Below are 24,867 nucleotides of genomic sequence, written 5' to 3'. Positions count from 1 at the left end.
TATAGGGAAATACTGGAGAGTCACAACCGGTGCCTACCAATGGGTGCCGCCAGCTCCTGCAACTTGAACTTGATTTTGTGCAAATGGTCCCAGGACAGTCTCCCCTGCTGTGTGGCAGCAGAGAGGCATCTATGCAGCCTCCCAAGTCCACCGGGACCTAAGGAGCAAGAAGAGACTTCAAGTTGCATAAAGCTTTCTAAGGATAGTTTTGACAGGCCGATAAAGGTACTAAGAAACCGTCCAGCATCCTGGAGGAGTGCGCCCCAGTCCTTGGGACGCCAGCCAGGTACTGGTACACAGGCAGAGGGGGAGACAATGGCCTTTTCTGTTACAGCTCAGATGTGCCTGTCACATTCTTTAATCGCCAACGGAAACTATTTACTTTCAAGGTCTAGGCCTGTCTGAAGTGAGACGAGGCAGAGCTGTAGCAGAGGGTTGGGCTTCCACTGTGGCTGCAGGGAAACCTCCCACTGTGTCCCCGGGCCGGGCCCCTTCCCTCGGGAAGGACAGCGGAAGACAGTGGGAGGCAGGAGGGAGCGCGGAGGGGGCTGCGTCACCCGGCACCCACGCTTCCCGGGCTGTCAGTCTCCCTGCACCCCGGCCTCGCAGGTAGAGACGCCCCCTCCCGCGGTTCCCGCGGCTGGGAAGGAGGGGCTGGGCTCCGAGCGCCCGCCCCTCCATCTATCACATGGCCGGAGAGTCACAAAAACAACAGCTTTGGCCAAGACCGTGACTTCAGGAAGGGAACCCAGGGCCCTCGCCGCCAGCCCCCTCCCCATGGAGGACAGTTTTCTGGAATCGTTTGGGAGGCTGAGCCTCCACCAGCGGCAGCAGCAGCAGCAGCAGCCGCCTCCTCGGCCGCCGCCCGCGCGGGGGCCACCTCCGCGTCGCCACAGCTTTAGGAAACACCTCTACCTCCTGCGCGGCCTCCCGGGCTCGGGGAAAACCACGCTGGCCAGGTAATGACAGCGGCCTGGCGCCCACGCGCGCCCCTGCCCCGAGCGGCTCCGCGCGCCGCCCCTGCCCTTGCCCCGCGCGCGCCCGGGAGCTTTGGCGCTCGCCGGCCCGGGAGGATGGACCTCGCTCGGCGCGGCGCCTTGCGCAAAGCCCCAGACGCCACCGGCCCTTGCCCGCTGCGCCCGGCCTGGTGCCCGCCGGGGCCGAGGTCGCCTTCGCCCCCGCAAGCCCCGGGTCGGGGAGGCCCGCGGCGGGGACTGCTCTTCGGGAAAACCTGGTGGCGACTGCAGAGAAACCCGCTCCCCGCCCGCTGGCGCGCAGGCAGCCGCCACGGTGCGTCAACAGGCGCTGTCACCGGAGCGAGTTCGGGGGGGTCCGGGACGGGGTCGGGAGGGTGGGGGTGGGTGGGGGAGAGCGCGGCGCTGGCCGGGGCCGGGGCCCGCTTTGAGATCTGGTGGATCGGCGCAGCCTGCGTCTGCTTTGGCGGCTGCGAAGGCGCACAGGTGCTCTGGGGAGGGGGGCCGGGGGTGCTGGCGGCGCCTCTCCGCGGGCGGGCGGGCGCCCAGATTCGTTCACTCGCGAATTGCGTAAGCGGCCCTTGCCGGTACCGGGTCAGCGAGAACCGCGCGGGCTTGCTGCCTGCTGCACCTTGCTAGGCCCAGCGCTCCAGCCTGAACGCCCTCCACTCCCTGCCCTGCGCTTGGTGTTCCAGCAACGTTGGACGGTTTCTCTCCTTGCTGTGCTTTATGACGCTGGCCCTCCTGCCTGGCTTGCCACCCTTTGCCCGACTGATGTCACTAGCCTTTAAAAACCGGTTCTGTTACCTCCCCTCGCAGCTGCCTCACTCTGCCGCTGAAGCCGCTCTGCTCCGCGCCTTGGCTCCTGTTCTCAGCGCCTTGGCTCCAGTTTACATCTCTGTGACTGCGCTTAGTTTTGCACAGGATTGTTTTTCCTTCCGTGAGATACTTGAAGATAGGGGCCATGTCTTAACCCTCCATCGACATTGTCTGGCACACATTAGTCGATAGAAGCAGTCACTTGCCACCCGTGAGCTTTCCATCTCATCAGATAAGGCTAGCCGTAGGACCCTGGAACCGCTGAAGAATCAAGGTGGCCTGCGGTCACATGCTGATTTCCATGGCATCAGGTAGTGATCGCAGGGGGAGGGCCTGAGTCTTGGATGGGGAAACTGAGGCGGCCGATAAGGTGCTGACATTTACCGTTGGGGTTCTAGTTGGTTTGTGGAGCAGAAGCATCCAGCCAACTGCTGAATACCTTTGCAAATTGAAGGGATAGGTGACTTGCGAAGGCCACACTGGTACCCCTCCCTAAGACACACTTCTGTAGGTCCTTTCCAGAGGCTCCTGGCGGTGGCAGGGTGGTGTGGTGTGGAGAGCCTCCTTGGAAAACCCGGCACAGTTGGTTTTTTTTTTGTGATACAGCAATTCACGGTGGGTACATGTGTTACCAAACGTTTCCAGGATGCCGAATCTTGTTCAATTTCACTTTCACTTTGCCAGTCATACGTAAACCATCACACACTGAAAGTCAGGACAGGAAGTTACTCCTATGGCTCTGTCAGCTCTAGCCGTGTTGGGAAAGGAAGTAGAAGTAGTGTGAGGATGAGAAGACTGCAAAGCCAGGGCCTTGGCTGGGGTGGGCTCTAAGGTTCCTCTCTGTCTCTAATTTTCTATACTTTTAAGATTTTAATTCCTCATGACATTTGACTAAGCTGAAGACACTGGACAAGAGCACATTTCATTAAACACCTGGAGAGACAGATGTGGTGAGCATCTCATTAAACACCCCGTAGAGACAGATGTGGTGAGCGCTGGCCGGAACAAGGGAAGCCTGCTGTACATCTATCTACCTCATCACTAGCCAGCTGCTGTCTTAGCAGTCCTTAGGCCTCTCTGCGGCTGCTAAGGGGTGATTAAGTTAGAGGGTTTCATGGGGATCCTTCTCTTAGCTTCCTGTTGCCAGACCTGAAAGTGATGGCCTCAGGGTTCCTTCCTATCCAAGCTCACTCACTGGGTCTCACACCTCCAGAAGCCCTCCTCTTCAGTCGGGACACCGACTCTTCCTGCCTTAGAGGGGGTTGTGAAGATGGAATCAGTGAGGATGCCCTCTGAACCGTTAAGGTGGTAGCTATATAAATTTCAGGAGGTGTAGGTAGGAACATGAAAGGCTGTTGAAATGAACTCTGAGTTACCAAGGCAAAGCCTGGCTGTGCCCTGGAGGAAGCATGCTGTGGACTGGGAGGCCCGGGGGCTGGGTACTGTCAGCCTTGGGGCTCAGGAGTCTTTGCATGCTTCTAGATGGATTTATATAAAGTTCAGTGGGGTTGGATGTAGCCCAGAGCAAGTAAGAATGGGTCAGGAAGTCACAGCCTGGCTTCTTCCAACCATGTTTCCCAGGGTAGGAATGGGGGAGAGGAGAATGGAAGACTGTTTTAAATACACTTGTGTAGAAAAATAGAAAACTGTAAGGTTATTATGTATTTGCTAGATTCTGAGAGTCTTTTTCTCTCTGTTTCCCACATTTTCTATAATGAACATGTATTTCTTAAATCAGACTAATAAAACTTGTCAACATTGGAGGAAGTTAGTGTCTGCAAATATGGGCTTATCTTTTCATGCTTAACTTTTATATCTCATCTGACTAAATAACTAATAAAAATCTCTTTTAAAAATAGGATCTGTTTTGTCTTTCAAGTCAATGTTATATTCTAGAATATTCACCTATGTCTTTTCATATGTCCAAGTGGCTGGGATATAGAAAGTATCTTTCTGAATTCGTTGGATTTCCTTTAAAAAAAAAAAAAAGTTGGATTTTTCTTTTGTTTTTTGTGGTTTTTTTTTTGTTTTTGTTTTTTTGTTTTTGTTTTTTGTTTTTGTTTTTGAGACAGGGTTTCTCTGTGTAACTACTATGGCTGTCCTGGAATTCACTTTGTAAACCAGGCTGGCCTCGAACTCACAGAGATCTGCCTGCCTCTGCCTCCTGAGTGCTGGGATTAAAGACCTGCCGCCACCACTGCCTGGCTTAAGTTGGATTTTATCGGATTTAAAAATGTACCCGCATCGTAGTACTCCAGCCAGCGCGCTCTCTAAATCTACGTTCGTACCTGCATTCAGTTAAGTGTCATCTGGGGACGGGTGGTCGTTCCTGACTGGGAGTTCAGTTCCGGGAACTCATCCTGAGGAAATGCTTGGACAAGCGTGCAGACACAGAAGAATGTTCATCAGAGACTTCTGTGTGGCAGAAAAAAATGCAAGACAACCTAAGTATCATGTATGAAATATTAATTAAATAGTAAATATAAGAATAGATTGGTTTATGAGTCACTGATCGAAACAGAGATGTATATTTGACCTATAAATGTATTCTTTCCTGTCTTAAAGACACACACAGGTCTGAGCATCTAGCTCAGTGGATATTTTGCCCGGCATGCACAAAGCCCTGCATTCAATCCCTGGCATGGCAGAACCCAGCTGTGGCGATGCCCATCTGTGATCCCAGCTCTCGGGAAGTAGAGGCAGGAGGATCAGGAGTGTAAGGTCATCTTTGGCTACATAGTGAGTTCAAGACCAGCCTGGGATGTGTGAGATCCTGTCTCAAAAATGAAAAACCAAATAAGAAGGAAGGTACACACAGTCACACATACCCCATTTTGTGCTCAAAGAAAGAGGTCTGTATAGATTCTTAGAAGAAGAAAAAAAAACCGTGTGAGGAGATAAGTACCCACCCATAGGTGTTGACTTTTAGTAGAGGGATCATGGACTTTCTCCGACTTGTCTTCTAGTTTTCAGCAACAATTATATGTTGCTTGGTAACTTAAAGAAAAACATCTTAAAGATACCTGTGTATGATGGTTTTGCCTTCATGTACGTGTGTTTACCACACGTGTGCCCGATGCTCAGAGAAGTCAGAAGCCACAACACCTTCCAGCTCTTGAGTTACAGAGGGTTGAGGGCCATTCTGTGGGTGCTGGGAATCAAACGTGGGCCCTCTGAAGAGCACCAAGGACCCTTGACCTCTGAGCCACCTCTCCAGCCTGCTTGGTAACTTTTAAAAGGAAAAAAAAAACAAGGCCCAGTAGAGCAAAAGTTTTGTTTCATGACCTGGCTGACTGACGATGTCATTCTGTCAACGAGAGTCTTTCATGGGTTAATTTCCCGTTGGACGTATGCTAGGAAACTCACTCATGAGGAGATGAACTTTGAACAACAATGACATTTTTTTCTTGATTCTTTAACTCCTGAGTTTCTTCTCTAGTAACACGAGCTAACACTCACAAATACACTCATTGTGAGGATGACAAACAGCTTAGTGAACAGACGCCGTGGGATGTGTGAGTACCCGCTATGGCCAATATTAGTCAACCAATAATCGGTGGTAACCGGGTTCCCTTGCTTACTGAGACTTAGACTCACTAAGGCTACAGAAGGTGCCTATTTCAGATAACCAGTGGGAACAAGTAACAGTCAGCAATCAGTTCTGTCCTGTAGGCAAGTAGGGTGCAATGGAACAGTACCTTGGCGCTGATAGCCTTCAAGGCTAAGGGAGCCTGTGCAGAGGGTCAAAGTCAGTTAAGGACAGAGTCCTCTCCACATGGAGGTGGTTCTTGTCTTGGCCTTGAAGAGGAGGCAGAGTGGAGATGGAAAAGAGCCCGTTGATCTGCTGGCTTAGCTAAAGGGGAGCTTTCATAGCAGCGCATTCACTGGTTAGGTAGGCCCAGGGCTAGATCTGGAGATGACTGAACGTTGGATGTGGGGCCCAAGAGAAGACTCAGCAGATGAAGGGCTGGCTGTGTAGGCCCGACTGCCTGGGTTCAATCCCCAGAGCCCACAGAAACGTGGCGGGAAAGAGCTGACTCTACAGGGTCGTCTTCTGCCCACCACAGTCTCTGTGTTCACCATGCCGCACGTACGGCTCACACACACGTAATAAAAATCATTTTGAAAAGTTGGGTGGGGAGGTAGAGCTCCAGTCCTGAGACCCTTTTGCTCTTGGCCTTGTGGTCCAGGACTGGTGGCGTGACCCAGCCATCTGATTCTGCACCTGTCTCTTCCCCCAGCCTCAGCAACAGATCTGTGGATGAGCCTTGGGCATTTCTTGTTGTGTGTGCCTGTGCGTGCGTGCGTGCATGGTGGGAGGAGGGGTTTAAACGTCTCTGTTGTGGTTATTTTCACCTCTTTAGAGGGTTCAGACCAGTACACATGCGGCGATTTTCACTGTATTTCTTTCTGTTTTCAATTACCCCAAACAGAAGCTGTGCCCCCTCGGCAGTAACGCCTTCTCTCTCCTCTATCCCTGCAACCTTTGAGTTACTTGGTGTCTCCATGTTCTTGCTTGTCTAAGTACGTCATGTACGTAGGTCTTGAGTGTCTGTCCTTTGTCTCACTTAGCATATGTTTCAAGGTTCATGCTTGCACCAAATATGAGAACGCCATAATTTTTATGTCTGAATAAAATATTCCATTGTGTGGTTATACAGCTAACGTGCCTTTGTGAAATGCAATAGGAGTCTCTTTATTCGCTTGTTTGTTCGAGTGGCCTTGTTTGAAAAATTAAACGTCTCCGTTCTGTCGGTTCCCTGGAATGGTTTTGTTTCTGTTTTTGTTTCGCATCTTTCCCTTTACCAGTCAAAGCCAGATCTGGCCCCCTCACTGTGGTACATGCTGGTCCCTTTGCAACCTTCTTCCATTCGGCACCAACACAAATGACTCCTAACGTGTATTCAGTTAGGCTCAAAGGATGCTACCTAGTGGCGGTCCTTCCTCCTCATTCACACCTCCAGATACGTGTCAACACATGGAAGGATGCTCTTCTAATAAGACCCAATGATAGACGGAGGGGAGTGGGGGAGAAAGGCATGCTAACAGTAGACTACAGGGGCACTGAGAACAGAGACCAGTTTATAGATGAGATATTGGCTCTCCTAAACAACAGGAAGACCAGGACAGAAGTTTACAGCAGTCCATTCTTTGCATATCAAAATACAGTAGTGGGCAGCTGACATCTCAGCTCTCTGGTCATCTAGGCCACCTTGGAAAATGATAACTAGTGTTTCAGATTTCTCATGGTTTTCCTAACTAGGGTCCTTGCATCTCTTCCCTCTGGAGGTTTGGTGAGTCCAGACTAACTGCTTTATGCATTTGATAAGGAGTAGGAGTTCACAGTACCATGCGGGTTTATAATCACTCGCTGAAAAGCATGTGAGGGAAGGTGGCCTCCACTCTACAGGAACCTCCTCACCATGTTTCCTGGCACTGCTGGGACCATGGGGGAAGACCCAGCTAATGTGGCATGTAGTGCTGCAGGTGTGCTTGGAGAATTGGGTGTGATGTTGTGTAATGATTTGGAAGGAAGTAGGAGTGGAGGAAGAAATGAGAGAGAGAGAGAATATTTTTATAGGAAAAGCGAAGGAGGTGCCCAAGAAGCTCCCGTAGTGTTCATTCTAACTCAAGCCCAAGACTCGAAGCTCTGCCGAGGAAATACCTTGATCAAGGCTGCAGGGCTGGGGCCACTGCCACCGCTGTTTTTCAATACCTTAAATCTAGGGCCCCAGCCATGACAGGCAAGCCTTACTACCAAAAACCTACCTACATCGCCAGGCCTGAACCAGAGCCCGGGAAGTGGGAGGGGCCTGATAAAAGAGTCTGATGAAACACCAATCCAAAGCGGTAGAAAGCCCTTCAGGCCCTGTTAGAGGTCTAAATTCACCTGGATTGCAAGTCTGGGGTAAGGAAGCTACATTTTCCTACTGTCAGTATTAATGAGATGTTCCTCCCAATTAAAGACATTACCAAGGAATTTCTTACTTTTGCTAATGCATTCATTGTACTGGGAGATGATTTTTAGATCTTCAGTGTTTGTGTTTATACTGAGTATGGTGTACCAGAGAGGAATGTCAACTCCCAAGTTGCTAAATCGGCTCCTTTGACAGGATGTTTATGATTCAACTTACTTCCTTGGTGCTCCAGTGAAATCAGTATAAAAGGGTGCCTTTCCAGGGCCATTTGGACTCTAACAAATACAATAAGACATTATTTTTTTTAAGATGTATTTATTTATTATGCACACAGTGTTCTGCAGGAGTGTATGCCTGCAGGCTAGAAGAGGGCACCAGATCTCCTACAGATGGTTGTGAGCCACCATATGGGTGCTGGGAATTGAACTCAGGACCTCTGGAAGAACAGCCAGTGTTCTTAACCTCTGAGCCATCCCTCCAGCCCCAAAGGCATTATGTTTTGGTCCCTTCAAGTCATCTAAAATCTACCTAATCCTGTGGGACTGGGGAGGCAGTGTGAGGGACAAATGAGCTTGATTTCTAACTGTTCTTTCATAAGGCTTTGTGTTGCATCTTGCACATGGCTGGGGGAGAAAGCTTTCTGCTGTATCAAGGTAAGACTCTGGGAGACTTGGAGAAGGACTCAGCACACGGTGAAGAGGTGCTCCTAAGATGTATTCATTTTTATTTTATGTGTATGTTTGCCTGCATGTAAGTATGTGCACCATATGCATGCAGTGCCCACAGAGGCCAGAGGAGGGCGCTGGATCCCCTGGAACTGGAGTTACAGATGGTTGTGAGCCACCCATGTGGGTGCTGGGAACTGAACCCTGGTCCTCTGCAAGAGCAGATAGTGCTCTTCACTGCTGAGCTGTCTTTCTAACCCCAACCTTGTGGTTTTTATTTCATACATGGAAACGTTATGTGATGGTGAGCTCATGGGGGTGGGGACTATTCAGAGACAAATGTACCTCCACCCACTTCCCAAAGTTACCGGGCACCCTGTGGAAGTGTGATTGTAGAGTTGGGAGGGGAGGAGGGTTTTTCTGCTATCTAAGGAGACCCTGCAGTGTTTTTAGCTTGTACTGGATTCTCTTTTCATAAATAGATGCCCCCGCTACACACACATGTTTTTTACTAGAATGTGAGTTTCATGAGATATAAGTTCTTTTTTTTTTTGAGACAGGTTTCTCTGTGTAACAGCCCTGACTGTCCTGGAACTCACTGTGTAGACCAGGCTGGCCTGGAACTCAGAGATCCACCTGCCTCTGCCTCCAGAGTGCTGGGATTAAAGGCGAGTGCCACCGCCAGGCCTGATGTAAATTCTTTGAGTCAGGAACCATATCTAAGCTAGGTGTGTTACATACCTGTAATCCCAGCACTTGTTGAGGCTGAGGCAGGAGGATTGCTGTAAAGTCAAGGCCAGCCTGGATTGCATAGTGAGACCCTGTCTCAACAAAGAAACTCTATTTTCTGTCCTGCCTCTGAAAAAAGTCCTGCATCTTGTAGGCATTCACTAGAGAGTTGACCAGTGGATCTGTTAACCAAAGGCGCCACTGGAAATGTCCCCGGAGACTCAGCTCAGATGCTAACGTGGCTTTTGAGAAAAGAAGGAAGCAAAGAGGAAGTTGCTCACATGAGCAGACATGTGAGAGAATGAGTGTGCAATGTAGAGAATCCACAGTGTGAAGAACAGGCTACGCCACTCGCCCCAGATGCCGTCCGATGCACGAAAACATTGGCTATGCCAGCCCCTGTATTTGGTATTTATATTAAAAATAGACTTAAAAATTAAGATCACAGGTGTGGCTACTGCTGCCTGTAAACAGCAGCCAAGCAAGAGCCTTGAGTGGCCATCTGCCTGGACAGCTGCCCTCTAGGCTGCCCCTGACCTATGACATCTGGGAAGAATACAGGCCAGAACTCCGAGTCTTGACTTTAGTTCCCGATTCCTTTCCCCGGTTCTGAGAATGAGCAGACATGGTTGAGGAACCGGGCACAGACACGGGGAGCCGGTCCCTTCGTGAGATGGCAGGCTGTCCACACGAGAGCTAGCGAGAAGAGCTTGTCTAGAGTTAAGTGGTGAGGACCTCGTGGGGGACTGTTACCAGAGTTCCCGCGGCCTTTGTGGCCCGGTGACACAGTCGAGGTTTCTCAGGGAGTGGAAGGGCCGCTTTTCTAATGACATAGTGATAAACAGATGGGGCGAGGGGTACGGTGGCGACAGGTGCCCGAGGTCAGGGCTCAGCCCTGACGTGGGGCGGGCAACAGCAGACCTCAGGAAGCTGCCCGTGTGCTGCACAGTGTTCCTCCCTGCTCTAGGCTGCTGGGTGCTGCTGGGTAGAATACACCTCCCTCCCAGGCCTCTTTGGAGGCTGACCTTGAGAACGGTATCATACAGTGGGGACCTTATAAAAAAGAGTTTGGACAGTTATGGCTAAAGAACACTGCATTCAAGACCCCCCCCCCCCCAATCCCTCAGCGCTGGAGGGATGGCTGAGCGGTTAAGAGCAGTGGCAAGCAGTGGCTGCTCTTCCAGAGGACCTGGGTTCAATTCCCAGCACCCACATGGCAGCTCACACCTTTCAGGGTTGCTGACACCCTCACACAGACATACAGCCAGGCAAAGCACCAATGCAAGCTACACAGAGAAACCCTGTCTCGAAAAAACCAAAAAAAAAAAAAAAAAAAAGACAAAAATTGCCAGGCGGTGGTGACGCACGCCTTTAATCCCAGCACTCGGGAGGCAGAGCCAGGTGGATCTCTGTGAGTTCGAGGCCAGCCTGGGCTACCAAGTGAGTCCCAGGAAAGGCACAAAGCTACACAGAGAAACCCTGTCTCGAAAAACCAAAAAAAAAAGACATAAATTGTAGCTGAGCAGTGATGGCACATGTCTTTAATCCCAGCACTCAGGAGGCAGAGGCAGGCGGATCTCTGTGAGTTCGAGGCCAGCCTGGTCTACAGAGTGAGTTCCAGGACAGAGCGACACAGAGAAACCCTGTCTCAAAAAAACGAAAAAATAAACTACATAAATAGATAGATAGACAGACAGACAGACAGACAGATAGATAGATAGATAGATAGATGATAAATAAAAAGTACCTTTGTGGGGGGAGAGGAAGAGCATACGTGTGTGCGTGTTTTAAAAGGGTTCTCAGGTAAACTTGGAGCTTTACAGCTGTCTGGATGCAGAAAACCATGCAGTAACGCAGAAACAGATGCGAGAGCGAATGGGGGTGTGTGACAGAGACTGCGCAATGCCTGTGACATGTGACACCTCTGAAGACTCAGCAGTGACAGTGCGGGTGGACGTGGCAGCCTGTGGTTAGCTAGAGCTGCAGTTTCAAGGGCCCTGCCTCTTCCGGTGCTGCAGAACAGATGTGAAGGCCGGAGCTGCAGGGGTGCTGACAGCCCCTGAGAGGTGGCTGCCCAGGGGTGGGTGGAGCGGGCGGAGGAGACGTGTGACCAAGGTTCAGTGATGGACTTTAACACAGTCATATTCGGGGCTGGAGGTTGCTCAGCGGTTAGAGCACCGGCTGCTGTGGTGGAGAGAAGAGCTGGGTTCATTCCCAGCACCCACATAAACATCTGTAACTCCAGTTCCAGGGGATCTGAAGCCCTCTTCAAGTACCAGGCAGAAGCATGGTGCCTAGACACACACACACAGGCACTCACATATACACATCAATTGTTGTTTTTTAATTAAGGAAGTGTAATGAACCCAGAATGGTAACTGCAGGCTGACACATGCTAGACCATGGCTGCCTGTCGCCAACATGGGAGACAATGAGATACGTTCTCCGGGTGTCAGAAGAGCTCAGAGTGTGCAGTGCCACTCAGCCTGCTTCTCTCTAGACCTGAGGTCAAATCTGGCAGTACCACTTGGAAACTCTGAACCCTGGCCAGTTATTTAATCTTTCAATTGGTAGTTTCGCTTTCTGTAACCGGAGGAACTATTATTTACTTCAGAAAAGTGTTACAAAGGTTAAGGAGAGATCATATACGCCGAGGCCCCTGTTTCCTGCTGACCGCTCTGGAGGAGTTACTGGAACCATCATGGAGCAAGAAGGAGAGGTGTTCTTAGTTGACATTGTTCAGACACACTTCTGCATCAAAATAAACTAAAAGTATCCATTTTATAAGGAAATGTTCTCAACCACTGGACATAATAAACTATTAGAAAAGGAGGCAAGACGATGTGAAGCAGACATAGGAAGGAAACAAGTCCAAGGACAGCCCCAGTTACATGCAGTCCTCTGGGATGGTGCAGAAAGTATGTCAGGATGATGGGAAAGGATGAACTTAGGCAACAGTGTAGGACAACCAGGGTCCTAGGTAGAAAATTACTCAAGTCAGAGCCTTAACCAGAACTACATATAAGCAAAATTTCAGATGGGCTGAGGAGGAAAATGTAACTATAGACATGTTGACATTATCTTGGGGTGAGAAAGACTGTTCTAATGTAGCATCAAAGGCATGGATTTGAAAATAAAAGATGCTGTATGTGGCTAAGAGTGCATTTATGAAGATTTAAACTTTATAATCTAGAGATTACTGTAAACAAAGTTAAAAAACAGTTGTTCTATAGGGAATTGAAATTCAGTAAGATAACCTCCCGATAAGGAGCTACACACCAGAGGAGATCCCTGTGAGTAAGTGTAAACTACTATGCATTGAAATGTCGTAGAAGCCCAGTGGTGGCACACACCTTTAATCCCAGCACTCAGGAGGCAGAAGCAGATGGATCTCTGTGGGTTCGAGGCCAGCCTGGTCTACACAGAGAAACAGAGTGAGTTCCAGGACAACCAGGGCTACACAGAGAAACCTTGTCTCAAAAAACAAAAACAAAAAACCAACCCCCCCCCCCAAAAAAAAGCCATAGAAGAATATTTCACGGGGTGAGACACAGTTTGCTATGGAAAAAAAAACTGTTGGTGAAAACTTGGTATGGTTTATATCTCACTCCTGTTTTTTTTTTTTTTTTTTTTTTTTTTTGGTTTTTCGAGACAGGGTTTCTCTGTGTAGCTTTGTGCCTTTTCCTGGAACTCACCTGGTAGCCCAGGCTGGCCTCGAACTCACAGAGATCCGCCTGGCTCTGCCTCCCGAGTGCTGGGATTAAAGGCGTGCGCCACCACCGCCCGGCTCACTCCTGTTTTTATACAAAAAGAGGAAATAAAAAAATGAGTCTGGGTATCCAGGCACACGCCTTGGGAGGCCCTTGTCGGGCACTTGGGAGGCAGGGGCTGATCTCTCCAAGTTTCAGGCCAGTCAGGGCTACCTAGTGAGACTCTGTCCCAGCAAACAAATAAATGAGTTTATAAACAAGCAAATAAACTTTGGGCTCGGTAATGGCACTTTGCCACCAAGCCTTAGGGACCTAGTTTGGTCCTGGAACCCGCATGGTGGAGGGAGAGAAGCTGTCCTCTGACCTCACTGGCACACGTACACACATAACTAATAAATGAAGAGACAACCAAAAGGAATAACGTTATACATACTGGAAAGAAAACCGAGTGTTAGGAATTATTTTTAGATGGAGAAATACAGGAACCTATCCTTATTTATTTATTTATTTATTTATTTATTTATTTATTTATTTGGACTTTAATGTTTCAATGTGTATCTTTGCTAATTAGGATAAAGGAGTTTTTATAAACAGAGACAGAGGAGCCAGCTTGACGGGTACCACTAGCTAAACCTGGGACAGTTGGATCATCCGAAAGAACAATAAGACTGAGTGCAGCGGTGCATGCCTGTAATCCTAGCATTTGGGAGGCCTTTAGGCCTGTCAGAGTTCTACAGCAAACCCGTTCTGTAGCACGGGCTGGGCTTAGTGGTACCTCTGCCATCCCAGCGCTTGATTATGGATCCAGAAGTAGTGTGAGCTACACAGATGGATGGAAATAAATAAATAAGGTAAAGATTATGAAAAGAGGACCAAGAAGACTCCTTATAAAACAATTCTAGCCGGGTGCTGGTGGTGCACACCTTTAATCCCAGCACTCGGGAGGCCAAGGCAGGCGGATCTCAGTAAGTTCGAGGCCAGCCTGGTCTACAGAGTGAGTTCCAGGACAGCCAGAGAAACCTGTCCCAGAAAACTACACCAAACCAAAAGAACAACAAAATTCTACCTAGAAAATATGGAAAGAATTTCAAATGATTCCATGATCCCCATGGAAGACTTGCGGGATCTCTAAAGTGTAGATTGCCCAGGAAAGGCTGCCGGAAACCGGGACAGTCATGTGGTCTGGGTTTCCGCTCATACATCAGTATCGCTAAGTAAGCCAGTGAGCTGATTTGGCAGTGATTTTAGCTGGGTGTCTGCATGAGCACAAAAGGCAGGGTGTCACTGAGATCAGGAAGCACACCTCTCCTCCACACCACCCTTCCAAAAATGTTTAGTCTGGACCCAGTCCTGAGCAAACCACCGGAGACTCATCTGGACTCTTCCAAACGGAAATCCATAGAGACAGGAGGACATTTAGATGAAAGACACCAATGAGACATAATTATCAAATGTGATACTTGAATGAAAAATATTTCGGGAACTATAAGAAAAAATTTTTTTTAAAGATTTATTTATTTATGTGTACAGAAGAGGGCGCCAGATCTCATTACAGATGGTTATGAGCCACCATGTGGTTGCTGGGAATTGAACTCAGGACCTCTGGAAGAGCAGTCAAGTGCTCTTAACCTCTGAGCCATCTCTCCAGCCCCGAAAAATTTTTTAAATATTTAAATATAAAATGAATTAAAATAATTTTAAATTATGAGACTATGAGAGGAAATTTTGAAATCTTTGTAACATAAATTCAAGTAATCTATTGGAGGTGGGGGCTGATACGACGTTTCTCTATGTAACAGTCCTGGCTGTCCTGGAACTCGCTCTGTAGCCCAGGCTGGCCTCAAATTCACAGAGATCCTCCTGCCTCTGCCTCCCAAGTGCTGGGATAAAGGCCTGTGCCACCAGCCACCACCGCCTAGTGACTTTATAGTTCGTCTTTTTTTTTTTCAAAGATTTATTTATTTATATGAGTACTTTATTTGCACATATGCCTGTATGACAGAAGAGGGCACCAGATCTCATTTTCCATGGTTGTGAGCCACCATGTGGTTGCCAGGATTTGAACTCAGGACCTCTGGAAGATCAGGAAGTGCTCTTAACTGCTGAGCCGTCTCTCCAGCCCTGACTTTATAGCTCTTGATGGTTAAATAATGCTGGGAGAATAAGTTTTGACATACAGATCAGTGTCCGAGTCTCTCATTTTGGGGATTGGGGGCGGGGCAGCGAGGAGGGGAGGCTATGCGGAAGTAATCGTCTTTCTATTTTCTCCCTTCTCTTCTATTTTCGCTTTCTCAATTTCCCTCTTGCATGAGGCTCCTGACCGCCATAGAGAAAGCTAGGGCTGCGGCCCTTCCCTGGTCTCCCGAAGCCGATGGAATGGTATTTATTGCTCCCACTTAAGTTTTACAGTCTAAGCACTGTCCCTCAATCACTTCTGCTCAGCTAGGGTTTTTTACTGTTTTGAATTTTCAACATGTTGCTGTGGCTCTTGGTACTAATTTGACATTTGGGTAAAAGTAAGAAGAAAACAAAAATGTAAAAGGGACAGACCAAAGGGGGAAACCCCCGGGTGCCACACAGGGGACACGCACTGGCTGGCCTCTCTGCTAGTTTGCGGGCAGTTGTGCTCTGAGTAAAACATCGCAATCAAAAAGGACCGTGATTTTATGTTTTCCGGAAGTGATTAAGAGGCAAACAAAATGTGAACACCATGTCTTAAAGTCTATTTAGAGAAAACGTTAGAAACTGAAACTTCTGTCTGTAGTAAAACCTCGAAGAGGTTCCACAAGGAAAGAACAACTCACCTCCGCAAGGCTCCAGAGCTCCGTGTCCAGCATTTCTTTTTTTTTTTTTTTTTTTTTTTAAGATTTATTTATTTATTATGTATACAGCGTGTATGACTGCAGGCCAGAAGAGGGCACCAGATCTCATTACAGATGGTTGTGAGCCACCATGTGGTTGCTGGGAATTGAACTCAGGACCTCTAGAAGAGCAGTCAGTGCTCTTAACCTCTGAGCCATCTCGTGTCCAGCATTTCTAATGATTGGCCACACTGGAGCTGCGGACTCTTTGCTCCTATTTATTTACCCTGGGCTTGCTGCCCCCGCCTCCTCTCACCCCCTCGCATGTGAGGTAAAAGTTTCCTCAGCCCTCGAGGTCCAAGCCAAATGCTATCTCTTTTGCAATGTTTCCCTTGCCAAATGTTGATGTTTCTGACCCAGATTCTCTTTGTGTTTTGCTGGTACAGCCTTGCCTCCATGTACCACACAAACTGGGTAGGAGGCCTGGCCCCAAGTCAGCTCGTCCATTCCTGAAAGTGACTCCTTTATTTATTTCTGTGCCTTAACACTTCATGTAACACTTGGCGTCTGATAATTGGCCATCAGGGTTTAATAGGTTGGCTAATTGATATTAGTCCTTTGATATTGAAATTTATTATCCCAGGGCTGGAGAGATGGCTCAGGGCCCTTGCTGCTCTTGCAGAGGACCTGGGCTTGATTCCCAGCACCTGCATAGTGGTCCGTAACCGTAAGTGCAGCTCCAGGAGATCTGATGCCCTCTTCTGGCCTCCATGGGCACATGCAGGTGGTGCACACGGAAATAAATAAAAATAAACAACAACAAAATGAAATACATTCCTCCATTTCCTCACGAGTCTACCAAGGATAGTTGGTTACTGTTAAAAATCAAGCTAGCCGCTGGACTACCCGTGTACCATCAACCACAGCCTGTAACGAAGTGCGTTTACTCTGTCGTTCGTGCCAACTCCGCTGCCGCACCTTCTGAAGAACTCAGGCAGAGGTGCTTTCGTGCTGGTTCTGGAGTGTGGATTTACCGACATTTCAAAGTGTTGGCTCTTACTCTGTTCCCTCTCTCACATGCACCGCAACACCCCCAAAAGCCCCATATTCCCACTGCCGTCAGTCTGGGCGGGGTAAGCGATCACTAACAGATTAACAATGCGCCTCACATTGGTCAAGCATCTCTCCCTTCACAAAGTGCTTCCCCTCAGTCCTCAGGATCGTCCTCTGTGTTTTAGGATTGAGAGAACAAGTGGAGACAGACGAGTTCATATGGCTGCAGTGGAAGCCAGAGGCTGGAACCCAGCTCCGCGGCTCCGCGTTCTCGCTGGGTTAAAATAGTCCTAATCCCAGCACTCGGGGGGCAGAGGCAGGAGGATCTCTGAGTTCAAGGCCGGCCTGGTCTACAGAGCGAGATCCAGGACAGCCAGGGCTCCACAGAGAAACCCTGTCTTGAAAAACAAAACAAAACAAAAAGGAGGTGGGGGATAAATTACCTCGATCGCTACCAAGAACAAAACCGAAAAGGCACTGGTGCCCCTGCCTGCTTTTGTTGGTATCTCCCACCCTGCCACCCCCGCGCAGCTGCTGGAGGAGTGGTTTCCCGTCACCGGCAGAAGCCCTTGGGCTGCTGCCGAGCACTGCCAGATGATCAGCTTCTGCATTTTTATTTTTTTTTTTTTGTTTTAAAGGAGGCACAGCGGTTCAGCCCTGACCTCATCACTATTTGATTTAATAGAACCTGTCCCCAAATGTAATGCAACCCCAAGTCGAAACCTCTCCTTTGAAATTCTTTCCTGCAGAACTGACTCCCCCTTTCTGTGTCACGCAAAGGCGCTCTCTGTGACGTTGTCGTTTCCTGTGACATTTTCGTATTTAGACCCGCGTGGTAGAGCTCAAGAGGGCGCAGGGACGCTATTGGGTTCACCTCTCTCCTTCTCTTGTGCTTTCTCCGTTGGTTTAGGTATTGTTAGAACTCAGAGGGTAGCTCACACACATCTCCTTTATCCACATTTCATACCTCAGCGAGAACTAGTTGCTCAGATGGGTCCTTACAGAGATCAGAGCTCCGAGGAATGGGACCCAGGACAGGTAAGAGTTTAGGGGCTAAGGGAAGGGCTGCAGTGTGGGGCATGATGCCCGTGGGGCGGTCCGGGAGGGCACTGGTGTGCCTTGGAGAGGAGTGGCCCTGGTAACTGATGACGTCACCATGGCTTCAGCTTTGCTCTGAGTGTCAGTCAGTCCTGGATGCTGCAGGAGGCAGTGGCCGTGACCAGTGACCTCTTACTTTCAAGGGTTGGCAACGTGCACAGCGGCCTCTCAGGCTTCTGCCTCCCGTTGAGGAGTAATGACTTTCTGAGATGATTGGTTCTCCTCCTAAGTGGAGCAGAAAATTCAAAATGTGGAGATCTCAGAACTATAACCTGCTCGCTGGTAAAGATGGAAAGGAACCATTCTCCCACGACCAAGTGTAACGGGGAAATCCCTTTTCCGTTTCTCCACTTTGCAGACAGCTGCAGCGGGACTTTCCCAGGGCCCTGATTTTCAGCACCGATGATTTTTTCTTCAGGGAAGATGGTGCCTATGAGTTCAACCCGGACTTCTTGGAGGAAGCGCATGAGTGGAACCAGAAGAGAGGTGACAAATTCCCCTCCAAACTCCCAGGAGTCCCTTGTTGTGCATGTAGATTGTAGCAGCTGCTTCTTTTGTTGTTGTTTGGTTTTTGTGTTTTTTTGAGACAGGGTGTAGCTTTGCGCCTTTTCCTGGAACTCACTCTGTAGCCCAGGCTGGCCTCGAACTCACAGAGATCCGCCTGGCTCTGCCTCTCGAGTGCTGGGATTAAAGGCGTGCGCCACCACCGCCCGGCTGTTGTTTTGTTTTTTGAGACAGGGTTTCTCTGTGTAGTTTTGGTGCCTGTCCTGGATCTCGCTCTGTAGACCAGGCTGGCCTCGAACTCACATAGATCCACCTGGCTCTGCCTGCTGAGTGCTGGGACTAAAGGTGTGCGCCACCACCGCCTGGCGTCTTGTAGCAGCTTCAAAATGAGTACATTTCATGGAAGGGGCTTTAAGCAAAGCTCTGCCATTTCCCACCCAAGCAGGATGGAGGGGCTTGACTCTGTAGTAGATTCCAGCCGAAGGAAACCCCTGATGGTTCTGCACTAGGGGGCGTTTAACTGTGCGGGGGAAGGCCTCCCGCAGAGGAGGTGACCCAGTGTGGATGATGCTCGCTCTGGTGACGGCTGCGTGGTGCTCACTCTTGTGTTGCATTGTGTTACAGCGAGAAAAGCAATGCAGAATGGCATATCCCCCATTATTATTGATAACACCAACCTGCACGCCTGGGAAATGAAGCCCTATGCCGTCATGGTAGGAAGAAGTATCATTCTGAATTCTCAGTTTGGGGCGTTCTGTGAGAAAGTGGAAACCTGTGTTCTTTCCTCTTTTTCTGGTCCTCCATGATTTCACATTCACTAGGGGTAGATCTCACAGGGAGCAGGTAAAGCTGTTTTAGGGTCTCTCTGCTGTTGGGTTGCTGAGGGGCTACCGTACCTCAGAGGGTCGTCCATAAATGGCCTGAGTTCTTGGTAGATCTCGATCTCTCTCTCTCTCTCTCTCTCTCTCTCTCTCTCTCTCTCTCTCTCTCTCTCTCTCTCCTCTCCTCTCCTCTCCTCTCCTCTCCTCTCCTCTCCTCTCCTCTCCTCTCCTCTCCTCTCCTTCCCTCCTCCTTTCTGTTTTTTTTTTTGAGACAGGATCTCTCTACATAGCCCCGGTTATCCTAGATCTTACTAGGTATACTGGGCTGGCCTCAAAGTCGTGGAGATATCCTTACTAGATTCTCCATTTTGGCTATTTTCTGTTCAGGGGAGCACCCACTGATACTTGCAGGGAGTTACAGACTAGAGAATGGACCAGCAGGGCCATGGGTCCCAGTGAGCCAGGTCTACCTGTGGTAGGCTGGGGATTTCAGTACTCTGTTGCTGAGAGTTCCAGGGCAACAGAATTTCTTAGTCTATGAACAGATTGCCCCCGTGACCCTTTAAGGCAATAGAATACAAATAGCAACACACACCTCCGCTCCAGTCTGATCTTTCCAGACACTGTTTGTATCTTATGCTATCAAGTTTTCATTTCCAAACCAAGCAGAGCAGGAGGCAGACAGCTTCTTGAGTTGTTATAGGTGGTCCCAGAGTGCTGGGAAGTCTCCTCCATGGGACTCAAGGCAGCTTAGCATTAGGATTCTTCCACATTTAGGCAAAACAGCAGACAGACAGCTGTTACTTACTGATGCTTTTCTGTCAGTTCTCCTCAGGCCCAGGGTGGAGAACTTAGGTGCATCTAAACCATGTATTTCAGTTCACATTCAAGGCCCCAGGGGACGAGCAGGGCCATGAAGAGCGATGCATGCAGGCACAGCCCAAAGCAGCTAAGGAGCGTCTGGCAGTGGCTTCCGGAAGTCATTGCACTTCTCAGTTTGGACATTAGCCACCCAGCGCTGTCAGTGGGACCCAGTCACTAGCTGTTCTTAAGACACGGTGGTTGAATCCTTTCCTGAATGGAACTGACTATCCAAAAGATGGAGAGGGAACTTGAATTTTTAAATGTATTCATCAGTTGATAAATAATAATCTTACACACTCACGGAGTACAGTGGGCTGCTTTGGTGGATGTATTCATGACTGACTCTGGGAACTTAAGTTATCTGTCACCACAAACACCATTTTTGTGTGTGATGAGAACACTCAGAATTCTCTGCTGGCTGTCTGGATTTGCATACTGTTGACTGTAAGCCCCTCTGGCGAACTAACGCATGCTGCCCCGTTATGAGGGAGCCCCTCGGCTTAGCTCATTTAGTTCCATTTTATAACACATTGCATACTAGTGGTGACAGAAAACTGTCGGAACGAGGCGGTCAGCTCATGAGTGCAAAGAACGTTTAGAGGTTTACACGAGAGACTTACCAACTTTCTAAACTCACAGAAATGGGGCCGAGGGCATTGGGCCAAGCTCTGCAGATCTGCAGGGAGAGCTGCGTTTGCAGGAAACACTATATAAATATGTGGAGATCACTTTGATTTCATAAGCTATGTGACACTCTCAGGTATAAACCAAGGCGGGAGGAAGGAAATCCATGATAATCATGGAAGTCACCTTAGGAATTCTCCAGTCCCAGTGTTTGGGACATTTCCTCATGAGTTCAGTGGTCTGTCCTAAGATGTTCAGATCCATACTGGATAGAACTGATAAGCTTTATCAGTGGGACATATAACACAACGTGAGGGGCTCGCTGTGGGGACAAAATGCAGTAGATAGACTCAGGGCCTGGATGACTTATAAAACAGGGGGGAGGCATTTGGACGAGACTGTGGTGAATGCTGAGTGGAGCGTGAACATTCCCAAGCATACATGCCATGTCTTCAATGTTTTATGTACTTTTGAAAAATCAGGCACTTGAGAATAACTATGAAGTTATATTCCGAGAACCCGACACTCGCTGGAAATTCAACGTTCAAGAGTTAGCAAGGTATCGCTTTGTTTTCCTAGTTCCTCATCCTGTATCCTGCCACTTTCAGGTATTTCAGACCGAACAAAAGCATCTTTTCAGGCTGGAAACGGACTGTAGTTTTCAGGCCAGAAATGGTAATTCTTCGAAACTGATAAGTTTGGAACTATTAATGTGAAGACTTTAGATTTGAGTCTGATGTCTCATATAATGCTAAATGCTAATCCTTGGCTTGAACTTGGTCCTTCAGAAGGACATACTTAACTTTGTGCATTAGTGAGCACTTAAAGCACTTCCTCTGCATGCGATGCACAGATCAGCAGTGCTTCTGCGGCAGACTAAAGCAAGAGCTTTGAATGTTAAGCAGAGCGTGGCTCGTTCAGGCTACAAGTGCTGCTTTGATTGACACAGCAACACATGTCCAAATAATACTAACTTGGTTTATAATGCATGGCTTCTGATAGCCACACCCTGTGTCACCTGATGCCAGTGACCCGGTAGAAGCAGAGTCTCTCCAAAGTGAGTCTGTGGTCACCCCCTTGATTGCCTGGTTGTTAAATATGACATGGGTCGTGAACTCTGTTCTGTAATTGAAATCTTGGCAATTGAACTTAAGATTGGTTTAGTAAGCATCATTTAATGGTATCGGAGACCAGCTGATCCAAACTGGTAATAGATGTATGCATGTCATCAACAGGCACATCACTAAATCCATGAGCAGTTATATCTTACGGTGTTTGGTCACTGTCAATATCACCAGAAACAACGCCTTTCTGAAACTAACCCCGGGCTTGTCTCGGGGTGTACAGGGAGGGCGGCCTGACAGCCACAGAGCTGGGGAGGCAGGCACCTCAACAACAGGACGCATGCTTTTCCCAGGTGTCCCGAGGCAGAGCAGCCGCCATGCAGTGCAGGATTTGCAGTGTAAGTTGCTTGTTGTGATGGCTTGCCTTAACTAAGCATTTGTGGGGTTTTTCTTCTATGTAGAAGAAACATCCATGGAGTCCCAAGAGAAAAAATACACCGAATGAAAGAACGGTATGAACACGATGTTACCTTTCACAGTGTCCTTCACGCAGAAAAGCCAAGCAGAGCCAACAGGAACCAGGACAGGAACAGCACACCTTCCAGCGGCCCCGGGTACTGGAGCACCTGCACAGAGCTCCCCAGCCGAAGAGCTCACGGCGGCTTCTCCAACGAGAGCTTCAGAAGGGGCGGCTGTCACCACGGGTATTAGCGGTCTGTGCACAGCCCCTGCAGAATTTTCCTAAAGAAGTTTCTACTTCCATTTTTGGAGTTTATTCTTTGTCCAGTTTTAGCCAGAGCTCTAATTCCAGTGTAAATAGCCAAGCCCAGAAGTTTCTGAACAGAGGTCATATATTCATTATCTCCAACAAGCAATGTCAGATGCTGGGGATTCTGTGGCGGGCTCAAGGGTCTTTCTCTAGGGAAGGAGTTTTGAAACTGAAATCCAAGATCATCAATTAGCTGCAGAGTCATAAACAAGGTGTTACTAGTACATTTCTATGGGCTACAGTACCACCGTCTTTGCCGGATCCATCTTCTCCATAGAGCTGGAGTGAGGGAGGGAGGCAGAGGCGGAGGCAGGAAGCAGCTTACTGCCATTGCTGCTCTGATAGTCTGTGTCCAGAGACCAGAGCCATCACTGTAATGGCTTTTACACTTAATGCACAGAAGGGAATGTTGTCCTTTAAAGTAACATTAGGGGACTTCCTCCCTTATTTTAATAATGTGTCACTGTTAAACATGCCTGTGAATTCTTAGGAACAAAGGCAACTAAGCAGAACCCGTACCATTACAGTCAGACCCTGCGCTCAGCAGCAGTGGCCGCAGGACAGACCCCTCCCTCCGGCTCTCCGTCTAATGTTAGTGTAAATAAACCTGCTTTCGCAAATCTGATCGTCAACTGATTTCTAAAATGATACCTATAGTGTGTGATTGGTTAGCAGCTCCAATGTTTAGGAGTGCAAAGCAATGAGGCAGCCAGGGTGTGGGTCACACAAGGAAATGCGAAAGTCACACTCACTGAGTGAGACGAGTGGGCTCTTTCATGTGGTGTTGAGACAGTGAGGTGTGGAATGCCCCTCCGATCAGTTATGAATTTATGAGTCCAAATTAAATCCCAGCAGGCTGGAATCAGATTCATTTGGTACGAGACCATGACAAGACCATGTGGGATGTGTGCTCTATTTATTTTTTGGCCAACAGCTTCTTTTTAACGTTTTGTGAAATATTATTTTAAGTGTCTTATATAATGGTGCTTTTATGGTTATTAAAATTGTATATGGTATTGCATTTATATTGGGTTTGCCATTTAATTTATTTTTGGCTTAACAACAAAACATTTACCAAAACCCAAGGACTTCAACCATAAAATAACCTTTGCATATAGCATAAGCTTATTCATGAATCATCGTTAATAACTAGGGTTATTCAGAAGGGACCGCTGTCACCACGGGTATTAGCGGTCTGTGCACAGCCCCTGCAGAATTTTCCTAAAGAAGTTTCTACTTCCATTTTTGGTGTTTATTCTTTGTCCAGTTTTAGCCAGAGTTCTAATTCCAGTGTAAATAGCCAAGCCCAGAAGTTTCTAGGTGGAATGAAGTCTGCACATTAAAAGGCTGACTTGCCGTTCCATTATCAACGCTGTTGAAAACCACTCAACATCTTCATGATAATAAGCAACACACTTCCTTAGCATTTTCAAAACTAGTGTCTTAGCTATAACAGGATGCCCAGCTGATGAACATGATAGTACCTGGTACAAATCTGCCATTCTAACTTTGCCAAATTCTAGTTTAGCATAGCACACAGCAGTCCTGTACCAATCCACTCGGTTTTCCTACCTGCCAGGCCCAGGTAACTGTGGGTGTCATAGCCTGTGTGCTATGCAGTCGCTATGCAGAGCGACTTTGGAATGGATGGCTTCATGCATTAGGTTGGCAGAGGGGACAAGTGTTGGAGAGCCCAAATGGAATCTCCTGCTTTTGGTTCCACAGGCGCACCCAAAGGGCCAGAGTCACATTCCCTGGTGTGGCTGGCTAGCTTCAGAGCAGGCAGGTTAGCTGTCTGAGCCGAGGCCGATGGCCACAGCAAAAGGCTTCAGGCTGTGGACCCAGAGTTTTCTCAGGGCTCTCAGTCTCCGCCCAGCTGTGTCTCTGCCCCCTCTGACAGGGCGACCCAGATACTTGGTGTGGAAGCATACACCAACTGACTAAGTCCCACCAAGCTTATCTCAGAACACAGCTGGGCAGACACCACCGAGCTGGCCCTGCAGAAGCACTCCGGTCTTTTCATTTCCTACGGCTTCTGACTTCTGGGCCCTCTGAACTGCTCACTGACTTGCATCATTTGTCAAGCTAGTGGAGTGCCCTGTAACCCAGAGGTTCTCCGTAAGACAAACAACACCGAGCCCTTGGCCGTTATCCCTGGTCACGCGGTGGACCCTGCTGGCTTTACTCGGTGTCACTCTAAGAAGGAAACATGCACACAGGCTGAAGCTTCATGCAGCGTGGATTTTTGTGGTCTACATGAAAGTGTCTGTCTAGGTGGCCTGAGAGAGGATAAAGAGGGTAATAGCATTTTTGATAGGATTCACAAGAAAAAAGGTTAACTTTCAGCCAGGCGGTGGTGGCACACACCTTTAGTCCCAGCACTCAGGAGGCAGAGGCAAGTGGATCTCTGAGTTCAAGGCCAGCCTGGGCTACAGAGCTTGTTCCAGGACAGCC

At 48.6% G+C, this 24,867-nt stretch overlaps 2 protein-coding genes across 7 annotated transcripts in view; both read left to right on the top strand.

The window, feature by feature from the left end:
* Nucleotides 1–18,237, top strand: part of LOC128120508 (NEDD4-binding protein 2-like 2) — a 95,336-nt gene extending 77,099 nt beyond the window's left edge. Inside the window, exons 9-10 of the transcript XR_008221888.1 lie at nt 17,580–17,707; nt 18,126–18,237. The gene's annotated coding sequence lies outside the window, so the exon portion shown is untranslated. The remainder of the gene's footprint in view (nt 1–17,579; nt 17,708–18,125) is intronic.
* N4bp2l1 (NEDD4 binding protein 2 like 1) lies at nt 184–23,438 on the top strand. 6 transcript variants are annotated; one of them, XM_052754612.1, is made up of 5 exons: nt 186–959; nt 18,126–18,253; nt 18,896–18,984; nt 21,189–21,255; nt 22,106–22,263. In XM_052754612.1, the coding sequence occupies exons 1-5, from the start codon at nt 778–780 to the stop codon at nt 22,147–22,149; spliced, it is 510 nt and encodes a 169-aa protein (XP_052610572.1). In that variant the 5' UTR covers nt 186–777; the 3' UTR covers nt 22,150–22,263. The 6 variants fall into 6 exon arrangements, with proteins under 6 accessions (XP_052610573.1, XP_052610572.1, XP_052610571.1 ...); XM_052754611.1 differs by having other exon boundaries at nt 21,063–21,255; XM_052754610.1 differs by lacking the exon at nt 21,189–21,255 and adding an exon at nt 21,063–21,139 and having other exon boundaries at nt 204–959; nt 22,106–23,438.
* Nucleotides 23,439–24,867: the final 1,429 nt, after the last annotated feature.

The sequence above is a fragment of the Peromyscus californicus genome, unplaced genomic scaffold, assembly GCF_007827085.1.
Source record: "Peromyscus californicus insignis strain IS unplaced genomic scaffold, ASM782708v3 Scaffold_2__1_contigs__length_46816999, whole genome shotgun sequence".
Lineage (NCBI taxonomy): Eukaryota > Metazoa > Chordata > Mammalia > Rodentia > Cricetidae > Peromyscus > Peromyscus californicus.
This window is presented reverse-complemented; position numbering and strand designations above follow the sequence as displayed.